We start from the raw sequence: 15,065 nt of genomic DNA on the forward strand, positions 1-15,065 counted from the left end.
GGCCGGCCGGTGGAAAGTCTGACAGGAGAGTCTAAATGAAGCTGGAATCCCAAAGCGCTAGAATGTGTTCCATATGTGTGAAACGGGGAAAAAGAAAAAGCACACACTGCAGAGAGACAGCAGGAAACTCTGCCCACTGCTACCTGCCTCAGCACGGGGTAGAGAAAAACCTCCCCTGAGGATCCGTAACCACCAACCAGCTCTCACACGTATTTGCAGACCAAACTATTGCTCTACCTGTAGTTCCAAGACCCTTTGTCTGCAAGGGCGGCCATAACAAAATGCCACAGAGCAGGGGCTTAAACAGTGGAAATTGTTTTCTCATGGTTCTGGAGGCTAGAAGCCCCAAATCAAGGTTCCTGGAGGGTTGGTTTCTGGTGAGAGGTCCCTTCTCTCTGCCTCACATGGCCTTTCCTCTGTGTACATGGAGAGAGAGAGAGAGCGCGAGAGAGCGCGCTCTGGTGTCTCTTCCTGTTCTTATAAGGACACCAGTCCTACTGGATTCGGGCGCCACACTTATGACCTCATTTAACCTTATCTCCCTAAAGACCTTATCTCCAAATATAGTCGCACTGGGGGTTAGGGCCTCAACATATGAATTTGAGGGGGACACAGTTTAGTCCATAACCAATCACAAGCTTAGAAGTCATTTTAAAGTAAAGCAAATATGAATCATTTCTAGAAGAATGCAACTTCATTCCAGTACTGGAAGAATTTCTACAGATAAATATCCAAGGAACATGAATTCACAATTAAAAAAAAAAATCTCAAAACACTTAAGGAAACAAAACACTGTTAATGTGGAACCAGACCCACAAATAATTAGGCGCAGTATCATTTATACATTTACTGTTTAAAGGAATAAAAGAAACTATCCACAGGAATATGAGATGGTAAAATTGACAAGCAGATCTAAAAAGTAGTGCTTCTCTAAATTGAAAAAATAATAATTGAAATTTAAAACTCAGCAGGTCAAACTGCAGATTGGCTACAGACGATGGGAGAATTCATGAACAGGAAGATAATTCTGAAGAAATTGCCTCAAAACGTAGCATAAAGAGACCAAGTTGAAAAATATAAAAGCAAGATTAAAAAAACAAGACTCATGTGAAAAGGCTTACAATCTTATGATCAAATTTCCAGAACAGTGAATATGGGGAAGAAGAAATTCTGAAGAGAAAATCTAAGAATTTTCTAGAAATGAGGAAAGACAGGTCAGGATTCAGGAAGCTCAACCTACCACAAGAAAATATCCAGGCTCAAAGTGAAGAACGCTAAAAACCAAGATTCTAAAAGCTTCCAGAGACGGAAGACAGATTCCCTCTCACGGAACCATCACAGATTGGGAGCTGACTTCTGGGTAGCAATAGTGAAATGCAGAGAATGATACGATAATATCACAAATGTCCTGAGAGAAAACGTTTGTCAACCTAAAACTATATTCAGCGAAAATCTTTTAAAACGGAGCATGCAATCAAGACATTTTCCAGACAAGTACAAACCAAGAGCATTTATGACCAGTGGCCCTTCACTGAAGGAAATTCTGAAGGAAGAGTTTCAGGAAAAAAAAAAAAAAAGTCCTCTGAAAGCAGAAAGTCCCTCAGAAGAGACAGTGAGCAAATAAGTGGATAAATATATAAGCAAATCTGGGCTTTCCTGGTGGTGCAGTGGTTGAGAGTCTGCCTGCTAATGCAGGGGACACGGGTTCGAGCCCTGGTCTGGGAGGATCCCACATGCCGCAGAGCAACTAGGCCCGTGAGCCACAACTACTGAGCCCCAGTAGTGGCCCTGCCGCTGCCCCTCACTTGTCATCAGCGAGAGCCAGATGCCAGGAGTGGGGCTGTGCGGCCCGCCAAGAGTGGGAGGGGACCTGCTGTCCCAGAGGTGCCCCGGCCTGACCGGATCTCGGGCCAGTCAGCATCTGGGGTGGGGAGGGGAGGGAAGATCCCCCAGGAGTGGAGAGGGGACACTGAGGGGTTATGGGTGACCGAACAAACCACTGTCCCAGTCGCCCAGCGCCGCCCCCAGCCCCGGGAAGTGGCCCCGAGATGAAGTCCCTTCCTTCCTCCTGGATCTCGGTCTGACCCTCTTTTTGTCAGGCTGGGCTGGACGTGACCAGCGGACCCCTCTTCTCTACCTTTTTGGCTGCGTTTCCTACAATGCTAATAAAACCGAGCAAACAACTTTTACGCACCCAGTGCCCTCAAAGTGGCCCCAGAAGAGAGGGTGAGGCCCCGGAGACCGCTTGGTCCTCTCCCCACTCACCAATTTTCTTGCAGCTTTTCACTCAAGGAGAGTTTCTATCTTGGAGGCGGAGGGAGGCCCCCTCCCATCAACCCCGCCCCCCGCCCAACCCCCGGCCCCAGCGCGGCCCATCTCTTCTGTGAAGCGTCTATTTACAAAGCAGGTCACGGTCTGAGGAGCACGCTGCCGTCTAAAAATAGAAAGTCATTACGCAGCAGACAAGCGCCAGCTCCGGCCTGCAGAGCTGCGAGCTGGGGCAGCGCTGTTCCCTCCTCTTCTCCCCTTTTGCTCCTTCAGCCTCTCCTGGCCCAGCACGGCCCGCAGCTGCAGGTCACAGGCCACCTGGCCGCCCACGGGCCGCGCCATCTCCACCTGGGTCCTGGCTCAGCCCCAGAACCCAGCCCGGGCAGGACCTGGTTTCCCTTTGATTCTTTCGACAATCCCCCCGAGGCTAGTGTTCTCGTCCATTCGTCCACTGAGGGACCCGAGGCTCTGGGCGGCAGGGGACTGTCCCCAGATCAGGAGGCCAGCGGGTGGCAGAGCTGGGAGGAGTGGCAGGTCAGTCTCAGGGGATTTGTCCGTCACGCCAGGGGCTCCACCTCACGTCCCCAAGGGCCATTCTCTCTGGGACGAGCGCCGTGGGCCCTGGCACCATGGAGAGACCCTGGGAAGTGCGGGGCGCCTCTCTGCCCGCCCCCTCCTGTGGGGCCTGCCTGGGAGGCGGGGTAGGGGACCCTGATGCACCTCTTTGCCTGGGATCCACCCCTCAGGGCACCGAGGGTGCCTGCCCTGTGCCTGGGAGAGCCTTGCGGCCGCGGATCAAGGGGACAGCTCTCCAGATGGGGGATGGCCTCTGACGCCGAAGGAAAGGAGACGGGAGCCTTGGGCATGAACAAGGGCGAAGAGGAGCCCGAGACCCCGGAGCTGCTGTCTCCACGGAGGCTCTGCGCGGCGCAACCTTAAAGCAAAGTACGAGAACGAGAGCCGGCGCGGTTGAGAGAAGCCCCGCCCCCCCCGAGTGTGGGAGTGTCTGGACGTGCGGAGGCCGGTGCTGCGCGTGGCCCTGCTCGGTGGTGGGCAGGGTCAGCTTTGTGCATTAGGCTCGTGCTCAGGTGGGGGCATGTCTCCTGGCATCTCTGGCCAGTGTGGCAGGGCCCCTCCCTTCTCACCTGCAGGGGCTGCTGCAGCCGAGGGCGGGTGGAGGATGCCCCTGACAGTCTCCCGCGCTGGGTGCCGTCTGCTCGGGGGATCCTCTCCCCTTGACCCACGGGGAACCCGGACAAGGCACTGCTTGTTTCTTGAGTCCTGCCCCTGCTGAGCTCACAGTGAGCCAGGAGGTGTAAGGAGTATGTTTTGCTTAACGGTGCAAGTCACCATCCTATGGTGACACAGAGGGAGGACTGGGTTGTGACCTTTCCAGCTAACTTGATTCCTTCATAGCACGCGGAAGAAAGGATGGAACAAAACCTTATTGCTTGGGCCATGGACTTCAAATGCAAATAGCAAATGAGGCCAAATAGTTACCAGCAAATGCCTGCAGCGGCCTGGGTGGGAGGCGATAAAGAACCGTGGGGACTGCGGCAAACGCCGGGGCCTGTGCCTCGGTTCCATGGCTCCACGCCCCAGCAGACCCAGGGCACGCAGAGCGCGGGCTGAGGTTGCAGGTCCCCTGCTTATCGTGCAATCAGAAATGTAGATAATCGTGTAGCGTTATTTGGTAGCAGATGAAAATAATCTAAAACACTGGGAAAATAATCTAACAACACTTGTTGTTGGCAAGTCAGAAGCAGAGAAAATAGGCACACTGCTTGATATTTAACGCAAAAGTTTTTCTAAGGTATCTACAGCTTGACCTAAATTATTCAGTATAATAGACGTGTAGGAAAAAGTATCTAGGGAGGTGAATATTCTGTGATACAGTTGCACCATTTGGTTTAAGATGGAGAAGTTAAGCAAGGGAAGGACCAGCTCTCCTGGATCAAGCCTGCACAGCCTTAGGAACGATTGAAAGGGCATGTGTGTTCATTACGAAAATAGTCTGTGGTTTCCCATTATGAACTGGGAATCCCTTTCAATCCAGAGAATCCAGGCGGAGAGGCCTACACAGGGCCCACGCTCCTGGGATCTTCTTGGGCTTGGGGCTTCCCCTACAGCTGCTCTGCAGACAGCACCGCGGCGACCACGGGGGGCCCGAGTGGCTCTGGACTCAGCTGCCCGGTGGACTTGCCCTTTGCGTCCCTCTTTGGAAGATTTTGGATCTTGCCCCCTGCATCATCATCTTTGGAAATCATGAATTTCCTGCCCACAAAGGGAAGCAGATCCAATCCCCTCTGCCTGCACCGTTGCGTTATGATTCGCTTTGGGTGTTGACGTTGATGTCCCCTCGACAGCCGCCGGCGGCTTCCCCAGGAGCCCGGCCTTGGGCGAGGGAATGAGCACAGCATAGCATTTTGTTTGGGGAGATCGTCCTACATTTTGCTGAGCAGAAATACCACGTGAGGCTAGCCCGGAGAGCTAAAGGGGCTCTGGTTTTTAGAAACCCTGTGTGATCTTCCCGCCCACGTGAGGGTGGGCGCGTCCTCCCCGCACCCCGCACAGTGCAGGTGATAGCCCACCCCCGGCCCCACCCTATCACCCCAACTGCTGGCTTCTGAGAGTCCCTCCACCGCACCCCGAGGTGGCGACAGAGAATCTCCATCTTAGCGATGGAAGAACCGAGGCTCAGAGAGCTTCTACATGGCTCAGCTGATGGGGAAGGACAGGAACGGGGAAGCCTGGGCCTGGCTCCGGAGAAGCAGCCAGGGGTTAAGGGTGATAGGACATCGGGGGTTAACACGACACCCACGGGGCCGGGCGCCTCTGTCTGGAACCGCGGTGGTCTGCTACTGGGAGAAGTGGGTGACGAGTCACTCGGTGGGCAGCCTCTCGCTCCCGGCTGGTTAGACCGGTCGAAGCAGGGCCCAGCCGCCGGCCAGGGGGCCGGGGTCCTGGGGTGGAGGAGGCCAGGGCCTCTGGGAGTGATGGCTCTGGAACCAGCGGGGAAGCTGGGCTGAAGCCCCCTCGCGGGCCGCGAGGGTCAAGGGAAGGCTGTGACCCACACCTGAGGAGGACTGCAGGGGCTGCACCCGGCGCACCGAGTGCGCGCCCGGCAGCTGGGGGACCACTCACTGGTGGGTGGAAGGGGCCCTTGCACCTGGCGGGCACTTCACGGGAGCCTGCTGTCGTGGTGTCGTGGGGAGGGCGAGTCCTTGTCCTGCCCTCAGGAGGTCACTGTCATGGAAATGAAGGCTGAGGCTCTTCACCTGGGGAGGGGGGCGGAGAGTGGCGTCCACGGTCCCCCTGGGAAGTGCCTCTGCGCATGCGCGCGCACGCCAGTCAGGGTTCTAGGGTTCTTCCCGTTCTAGTGCACAGCTGACAGCTGCCGAGAGCTTACCACGTGCCAGGCCTCCTCCTGACGATCCGGGAGGGGGGCACGACTCTCCCCATTTTGTGGGGGAGGACACAGAGGTGTCAAGTGACCCCCCCCCGGGGGTGGGGGGAGTACGGAGCAGTCCCCCGGCCATACTATCCCGCGGGGGGTGGGGGACGGGCCGGGGAGGGGGGGTAAGGACCACAAGCCAGTGGAGGGAGCGACGTGATGTGACTTCTGAAATCAGGGTCGAGCCCGTGGCCCCCTCGCTTGGGGACTCTCTCTCTTGGACCTATTGCTCTGCGGGAGGCTGGCCGCCGTGTCGTGAGGACCCTCGGGCGGCCCGTGGAGGGGCCCGTGGGACAAGGGCCAGAGCCTCCCGCCAGCAGCCCCGTGAGTGACTCGGTGAGTGGATTCTCCAGCCTCCAGGAACCGCAGCCCCTGCTGACGGTTTGCACCCTCGTGAGACTCTGAGCCAGAAACAGTCCCTGATTCTCGACCCTCAGGGAATGTGTGACATTGTAAATGTTTGCTCTGTTAAGCTGCTAAGTCCTGGGGTGGTCGGTTACAGGGCAGTTGATAACAAGTGCACCCAGGTATGGGCTGCAGGGAGTGCGCTGTGCCTCCAGAGGATGCCCTGTGCTGGGTCACCTCCATGAGCCAAAATGAGGGACAATTTGGAGGAAGAGCGTTTGGGGTGAGGGCAGAGCAAGGACAGCAAGCCATCTGGGACAGGCTGCCGGGGAAGGTGCTGTCTAAAGGCAGGAAGGTGGGCGAGGACATGGGCACCGGGAGAGAGGCCAGAGCCAGGCAGCCCGGGGAGGGACTCGAAATCACCACGGAGCCAGAACACGGACGAGAAGCTCTTAGCTTCTGCACAGAAGCATCCATTTGTCGGAGCTTCCCATAATGCAATGCAAAAGCACCAGGCCGGGGCCACTTTGCAAGATTTAAGTCGCACCGAAGGCAGGGCCGTCGGACTAGCAGAAAGCAGAGCTCCTTCGGCGTCGTGGTCGTGATTTTCACAACTCCACCAAGGCATCCCTTTAAAAAGCTAGCTCTGAGGGTTGAAGACAGCTAAATACACATTGAAAAAGCCATCAGCTGTTATTTTTAAAACCACGGGAAGTTGCTCAGATCCTTTAAAAATCAAACACTAGAATGGCTATCTCAGCCTGCCATGCTTGAAAGCTGCTGCTGACAGACGGGCCAAGGAGGAAGCCCCGCTGAGACGGACCAAAACCAGCTTAGCTGGAGAAAAGTAAAGTGGAATTTCAAATCGAAAGACTTTTGTCCAGTTGTTCAGGGCTAACCGCACCCTCTCACACCTCCTCCCCAGCCCGTTAGGGGTCTGGCCCGGGGCTGAGCTGGGGACACTGTCACCTGGGATGCAGTGGGGCCTGCAGAGCCCTGAAGCCAGCGCAGGGCCCACGAGGAGGCCAGTGACTCTAACGCAGTGTGACAACCAGGCGGGGTCTCTGGGGCAGAGCTTCCGGCACCAAGTCTTAAAGGAGGCACACGAGTTGGCAGAATCCCAGCGCTTCCAGATCCCTGTGATGCAAACGGGTCCCAGATCTCCCTCCCCGGGGGCCACGCAGTGAGGCCTCGGGGCTCTGAGCTGTGTGTATGTCATCATTTCCTTTTCCCTGCCACGTCCTGAAATGGCAGGGAGCACGGAGCAAGCAGAGAGGTGACCAGGCCGACAGGACGCGTGTGCTGAGGTGAAACGCAATGAACGGGTACCGACGGTCTGGGCGAAGGGCCTCAAGCAGCCCCCCGTGAGGGGGACGCACGGGGGCACACGGTGCGCTGTGTCAGGGCGGCCGAGTGGGGAGCTAGGCCCTGCCCCCAGCTGGCGTACAGAATTAGAGCCACCTGAGGATGGTGGTCGCAGGGGGGATTTCAGGCTGGAGGGGTTGGTAGGGTCCAAATCGCGGAGGGCCTGGGCGACAATCGGAGAAGCCGCGGGTGCCCCAAGGGTGCTGGCCGCGCCTCTGAAGGGCGATGTCACACAGCCCTGGCAGCAGGCGCCCCGGTGCGCGTATATGCCGAGCTGTCCCCACCTCCCCACCCGGCCCCAGCCCCGCCATCTGCGCTGCTGTCGGCCACGCCCGCTCCTGTGCTCCTGTCGGGGCATCTCCCCAGCACCCTCACTCTCTCCCACGCTCTCAAATTTCTCATCTCGAGGCCACAGCCCTCTCCGGCGATACTTTAAAGCAAACTCCTTGGAAGAGTTGACTACACAGGCCGACCTCGCTTTACTACGCTTCGCAGGTACTGCGCTTCTTACAGATTGAAGGTTTGTGGTAACCCTGCGTTGTCAGGTGATGGTTAGCACTTTTCAGCAATGAAGTCTTTTTTAATTAAAGTATGTATCTTGTTTTTTTAGACATGATGCTGTTGCCCACTTAACATGTTTCCACTGCACCGTAGTCTAACTTTTACACGCACTGGGAAACCAAAACCTTTGTGACTCACTTTACTACTGCAGTGTTTGTTACCTTTACTGCGTGGTGTGGAAGCGAACCCCCAGTACCTCCGAGGTCTGCCTGCTCCATTCTCTCATGAATCTGCCTAGGCCTCACTCTGAAGCAAAGCATGGCCAGCACGGCCTCTACGCGGCTACCGTGTCCAGTCTTCCTCATGTCACCTGCCCCCTGCAGCAGAGGGTCACGGCCCTCCTCCGGGAAACCCTCTCTACACGTGCCGTCGAGGGCAGGACTCTTGGTTCTCTTCTTACCTCCCGGCAGCTCCTTCCTGGGGTCTGGTTCTTCGCCATCTCACTGACTTGTACGTGTTGTATGTTCCCTGGGCCTGTCCTCTCATGTCCACACTCAGGCTATACCTTTACAAGACATCTATATTCTAACGGCTCTCAAATTCCCATCTCCAGCTGAGATCTCCCCTCAAACGTCAGATCTGTATCTTAAACAGTCCCTTCTGCAATCTTCCCATCTCAGAGAGAAGTTTCTATTTTCCCAATGGCTCTAGATCAAAATCTTTGCATCATCCAACCCCTTCTTTTCTGTACCTCACATCCAACCTGTAGACTAAGTGTTATCGGCTCTACTTTCTAAGTGCGTCTCAAGTCTGGCCAGTCCTCAGGACTTGCAGGGTGGCCACCCCGGGCCATGCCAGCATTCCCTCTGACCTTCACCGCAGGGGCTTCTAACAGGTCCCCCCCTACCTTGCCCCACTATCGCCGCTTCTCCACGTGGTTGCCGAAGTGATTCTGTTGAGATATACATCGGATGGATAGCGTTCCTCTTGGGCTCAGTGTGCCTGATAGTCCCTCTGAAGTAAAGCTCAGAGACGGCCCTCCACACCCAGGCCCCGCCCCCACCCTGACTTCCTTCCTGCATCCTCGGGGCTCCTCCAGCCCTCGTGTTCCCACCTCAGGATCCTGGCACCCGTTAGCGTCTTGACGTAGCTCATTTCTTTACTTTTCTAGGTCGCGGCTGAAACATCACCTTATTATTCCCCTATGGCCCAAAGTCAAGTCTAACCCCTCTTCCCGTGACTGTGCTCTGTCGCCCCCAGCTCTGTCACTGCCTGGCGTCCTCTGGTTTGCGGGTGATGGCCTGGCTCCCCCCACTGGGAGGTAAGCTCCTCGAGGCAGGAGCCCCTCTGCTCTGTCCTGTGCTCTCACACGCAGGGCGGTGCCCAGCATGCAGGAGGCTCTCAGTAAATGTGTGCTCAGTGAACTGAAGTGGTACAGGTGGCACAGTATGAGGCCAAGACTAAGGCAGCGAGAGTGAGGCTGGGAGAAGCGGGACAGACAGGAGGTGAGTTGGACAGTTCGCATCCCTGGGATTTCACTTGCAGCTTTGTGACTGTGTCTCCAACTCAGGAGGGGAAAAGGCTGCAGGCAGAAAGGGAGCTCAAATTCCTCCCCACTTACGACAGTCTGGCTCCCATCCTAAAGTTCCTGCTTGTTTAGGATTAATTCCACACAGGGGCACTGCTGCCCGTGCTCTGGTGAGCACCCACGCCCACTCACCGCAGCACTGCCGTGGCCCTCCGGGACGCGGGCCTTTATTCCTTGCACTTCTGAGATGGAGAACCACGTATCTGACAAACGCAAAAGTGCCAACTGCAGGAGTAGAAGATCATGTCTTTAGGGTGCATCACGAGAGGATAAGGAAGAGCAAACCTATCAGAAGTTGTTCTGTGCTTTTAACACAATGCTCCCAACACGGTACCCTGTAAAAAGTGAACGCCTTGAGGGAATGTGTCTTTGAGGTAAGAAAGTGACAACTTAATGATGCACAAGACTGTTTCCGAAATTCCAAGACTAGGAAGCGTGTTGTGTGAGCTTCTAGCAGAAGGAATAAAACGCATCCTGCCGGGGCGTACTGAATTAAAATCACAAAGCACCAGTAAGTGATGAAAAGAGAAGGAACTGAGTAATACTGTCCATGGGGATGACGACCTTTATGTTCCACAACAAAGTACAGAGGCATGAAAACCGGGCTTCTATTCTGACAGCGCCACTGCTTCCCGCAGAAGCCTTTATAATTAACCTTTTATGTGGCCGCTTACTTTTGGCATAACATGTTCATATTTATTGGTCCATAATTGAGTTGGATAAATCATTTTCAAAGCTGGAATTTGTGCTGAGGCTTGACTTCTTGTGAGCTGTGAGTTGCAGCCATATATGGTTCTCAAGTGTGCAGAATTTAGAGCTGGGCTGAAATAACAAGCCTTTGTTTTTCTAGGTTTATATTAAAGTAGAAGAGATTGAAATGGGCAGCCTTTGTTAAGCAATACACAAATCATTTGTTTTCTGTTATGAGGAGACAAAGAGATTGACTTTCTTTCCCTTTCTCAAACAGATTTTCCAAATTAAAAAGCATACCATTTTATAAAACATTTCATGAAACAAAGTTGTACAAAAAAAAAAAAAGTGATTATTTTCAAGTTCTCAAGTGAATTCATTTACTGACTAGGCACGTTGGTGAGTTGATTATTCTTAAGCAGTCCATAATTGCAAGGAAAGTTCCTGAAAGAGAGGAAAATGGTATATATTTGTATACTTCAAGTAACAAATTATTTACACTCTGGTGGGAATGGCAGGATTTAGGCAGAGGAAGCAGGCAAACTGAAATTTGATAGAAATGAGAACAACAATGCAAAAGAGAATTGTAGAGATTAAGGACATAAAATATTTGTGTTCAGTAAGGCAGATGAGTGATTAAACAGTATGGTGATGATCAGACTCCTCCCTGTTATGACATGTATGGGTAGGAGGAGGCTTTCAGGATGGCCATGCCTCTTTTCACACGGAACCTCCCGTACTAAAATGTGCAGTGACTTCCTATGGATACACACTGGCACTGTCCTTGCCTTCCTGTCACCTGAGAAGAGACTCGGCTTTCAGGTATATTTAAACAAAATTTTATTTACTAACACCGAACAATATATTCTGACGTGCTAATTACAACAAAAACTGTTGTTTCAAAACCCAAGCGGCAGCCAGAAGGAAACAAAACACAAAACAGAACCTAATCACAAGAGAAGACACGGCCTTCGCCACGCTTGCTCCTCACTGCTCTGGTCACAGATGCGCAGAGGAGGGGAGGGGGACCATCCTCGAGGCTCCCTGTGATGTGACCCAGCCCCGCCCAACCCTCCCACCTCCCCCCCCCCGCCCCCCACCGGCACCTGCCCCTTAGTTCCCAGCAACTGCTTACTCGTCCCCAGACACACGAGGCCCCTCCCTTCCTCCCCCACGACCTGCACCAGCCTGGCAACTCTTGACATCTCCTCCTCCGGTGTCTGCTTCAAGATTTCGACTTAACTGTAAACCCCGCTTCAGGTTTCTCCTCCTCTGTGAAGCCTTTCCCTCCTCGCCCTTCCTCGGCCAGAGCTCCTGACCTGTGCCTCTGCACCCTCTGCCTTCACCTTGCCTGTCACGACCGCTCGCGGAGCCAGGGACAGTGAGCCTTGGCCCCCGCACACGGCACCGGTGTGCCAGGACGAACCAGACACAGACAGTTATTTTAAAGGCTAATACTTAAAAAAAGGAAACAGCTAATAGAGTGCATCTATCCATTAGGGTACTGTTTAATTCATCAATGCCTATTTCCTGAATGGCTTGATGACTGCGTGCTCTTAAATTACACATGACGGGCTTGCTCCTGACCCCCGAGGACTTCTCAGGGCTGCAGGACAACCCACACATCAATCAGCAGATCAGAATTAGGGGTTCGACACTTGGGTGTTACTGGCCAGTACTCTCAGAGTGAAGAGAGACAAGGGTTCTCTGGGCAGAAGGAGAGAGAGAAGATCTTGAGGAACTGGCAGGCTCTGGATACCCAGAGGAGAGGAGAAGGTGGGCAAAGATACGGCGGATGGAAGGGCCAGCTGGGGGCCGGCTTCCTCAGAGAGACCGTGGGCCCCTTAAGAGCAGAGGCCTCCCCTTCCCCGGGTGCGTCCACAGTGCTGAGCACAGGGCCTGCCACTGCAGGTGGGCCTTAGAATCCATCGGCTCGTGAAAGGAGGCTCCAGGAGTGAGGGGACCAGCGGGAGCCTGAGGAAGGCTGGTCTTTCACCATCCCTGTAGGACACAGCCGAGCGCCCAGAGCCGTCCTCGCTCACTTGCTCACACGGGGATCCAGCCCACCACGTGCCCACCTCCGTGGGAAGGAAAGACCACTGTGAACCCGCTCTGCGCGGGTGAGTTTTCTGTGTGACCGCCCCCCCAGCAGGTGCTAACGGTTGTACGCGGTGATGGAGAGTATAGCACTGAGGGTTCAAGTTTCCTTCAGAAAAGCATATTAAGATACACCATTACCTCTACGGGGAGCAATACAGTAATAACTCTAAGAAAATGTAATGACTCAATAAATCTACCTTAGAAACTTATTCTACAGATGTATGCGAACGTGCACAAGAACAGAGATGAAGGGCTGTGCTTTCTAGCACTGTCTTTAATAAATGCAAAACACTGGAAGCAAAGCTACTTGTCAACAGTTGTTTAAATTATGATGTGTTCATATAAATATTATTCAGCCAATAAAAAGAAAAACATACCTTTAGAATTTAAAACGATAGAAAACGAACTCAAAGGTATACTCTAAAGTGAAACAAGGCAGGTATAAAAAAGTGTGCTGTTCTGTATGTTAAAAACAGTAACCATCAGTCTGTGAAGAAGCAATGCACATGTTTTTCTATCTCTGAAAAAAAACAAAAAAACCCCCCAAAAACCCCAAGACCAACAGCTGCCTCTGGGTGCTTGAGGGCAGGGGTGGGAATTAAGACCAACTTTTCATTGTACCCTTTTTCCGAAGTTTTGGATTTTGTACCGAGCACATGCTATCACCTACTAAATGTAGGGCATGTTTTTGTTTTCCAACTTCTCCTTTTCCACTGAAAAAGCCAATGGTTACAGAAGTCAATTATCTCATTTCCACTGATAAACCAAACTAACATTGAGAAGGGCTCAGTGTCAGTATTTTAAGAATTACAGCGTCGTTTGCTCATTAATTCATTCAGTCATTCGCCCCTCAATGAGCACTGTCAGCCCCCGCCTTGCACCAGGCACCTCGCTGGGATCTGGACGGAAAGTCATATGAGACGTGGTTCCGTCTTTGAAGAACCTGAAGCGGTGCCGCTGGTGAGAAAGACAAATACGTCAACAAGTGAGCAGAGATCGGCTTCAGGAGGGCACCTCCAGCCCCGCGCCCGTCACAGCGGCGTCTGCTCATCTGTTCCACCTCTGTGTTCTGAGAGCCTGTTAGGTGCTAGGAAGTGTGGCAGTGAGCAGACGTGGGGAGGTGAGGAAAGGCGTGGATCTTGCCGTGGTGGTCGGGTGAGCTCTTACATACGTGCATATACGAACGGCAACATTTAACAACCTGGTAAATTCTCTTCCAGTGGAAGAATGACTCTAACTTGACCCGATGAAGCCGGTGAAGTCCTAATCTACACTGTCCCGTACCAGGAGACAACACGCCACCTTGTTCATTTCACTCACCACCTACATGACGGCTGTGCTAAGCCATGGTACCTGCACTGAAGATGTTCACATTCGGGGGGCGGGGGGGGGATGGAGAGGAGAGTAAACAGTCAATCGTAGGACCCCATTCTGCAGATGAGGGCCCTCCAGTAGGGATTCTGCACCCAGGGAGATGTGGAGACACTGGGCCAAGGAAGACTTCCTGAGCGAGGTGATGCTTCAAGTCTCACTCCAAAGTTGGACAGACCTGTACTGACCAGCTATATCGAGAGCTGGGAAGAAGAGTAAGGAAATGTGATTTCAGGCAGACAATGGCACAGATACCAAAACACCGCGAAGGGTATTCGAGAGTAAGGCTGCAGCAGAGCAAGGCTGAGAGCGGTACGGCGGCGGGTGGGGGAGCAGCTGGAGGCGCAGGCCGGACCAGGATGGCGTGCTGGGAGCCACGGAAGGACTCACACTAAGACGAGCAAAACAGGCACAGCAGTCGGTGCTGGTCCCTGAAAGATAACCGGGTTCCTGGAACAAGAATCCCATCCAGAATCAGCTTCAACCGGAAAGGATTTTCCATTAGATAAGCGGAGGATGGAATTCAGATTTTAAAATGTTCCACAACCTTCCTCAAAGATGGAAACAGAATCAAGCATCAAGTAGATTTTGTTATTTTAAACATAATGATGGATTTTTTCTTTTCTATTCCTACAATATAAATCAATATAAATAGTACAATCACTATAAATAGTAGATATGATTTGCATGTAAAATAGCTAACTTATTTATACTTATCACATATAACCTGTAAAGCAGCTTAACTTGGTTTATTAGATTTTTGACTACATTTTAGTTTTTTTCATCAAATCATCTGTTTTAAATTCTGGGACCTGTCTCTCTGTACACAGTGACGAGAGTCACTGTCTAATTTTGAGTTAGACTATTACTATTTACATGAGTGATTTTTTTTCTTCCTTCTTTTGGGTCTCTGTGAGCTATTCCTTAACCATTCCTAACACTGCCTATTAACGAATCATATTGATCACACCGACAATGTCATTCTTTCACATTCACTGTCTTGCTCAACACTTTCGGCTGCGAAATCCTGTGCTAAGAGATGGAACAAAAGGATGGAAAGGTTAGGCCCCCCCTTTTTAAGGCTCTCACCATCTGGCTATCAGATCAATAACCAGAGCAAACAGGTCTGTACAAAGTTCCTGCTGGAACACAGGCTGAAAAAGGCACCACCTCTGCCTAGGGGGCTGCAGCAGGGCCAGCTCAAGGGTGAAGAGGGTATTTACTACATTTCAACGTGGTCTCACCGTATTTAAGCTTCTTAGCAGGACTTGCAAGGTCCTTCATCGTGTGCCTCTTGCCCACACAGACAGCTTCATCTACAGCTTTCTCTAATTACCTAAATAATCGAAATTTCCTAGATAACTGTGTTTTCTTATAATCCAA

General features: G+C 52.7%; 1 protein-coding gene across 6 annotated transcripts in view; it reads right to left on the minus strand.

Annotated features, from left to right (window-relative positions):
• The window catches only part of KHDRBS3 (KH RNA binding domain containing, signal transduction associated 3), a 186,438-nt gene that overhangs the window by 12,936 nt on the left and 158,437 nt on the right, over positions 1–15,065 (minus strand). For 2 of the 6 annotated variants that reach the window (XR_002642250.3, XR_016388275.1), the window contains one exon: positions 10,602–10,655. The exons of 2 other annotated variants lie outside the window; for them this stretch is intronic. Coding sequence is in view for 1 of the 4 variants with exons in the window: in XM_089898685.1 (XP_089754811.1) it covers positions 10,626–10,655 (30 nt within the window). In the remaining 3 variants the exon portion in view is untranslated. Of the gene's footprint in view, positions 1–10,187; positions 10,656–15,065 lie in introns of those variants that run through there. 2 more of the 6 variants (XM_089898685.1, XM_022555513.3) reach the window with 2 other exon arrangements.

The sequence above is a fragment of the Delphinapterus leucas genome, chromosome 17, assembly GCF_059928025.1.
Source record: "Delphinapterus leucas isolate spDelLeu-1000000601 "Yukka" chromosome 17, BTC_Dleu_Yukka2, whole genome shotgun sequence".
In the NCBI taxonomy this organism is placed as follows: domain Eukaryota; kingdom Metazoa; phylum Chordata; class Mammalia; order Artiodactyla; family Monodontidae; genus Delphinapterus; species Delphinapterus leucas.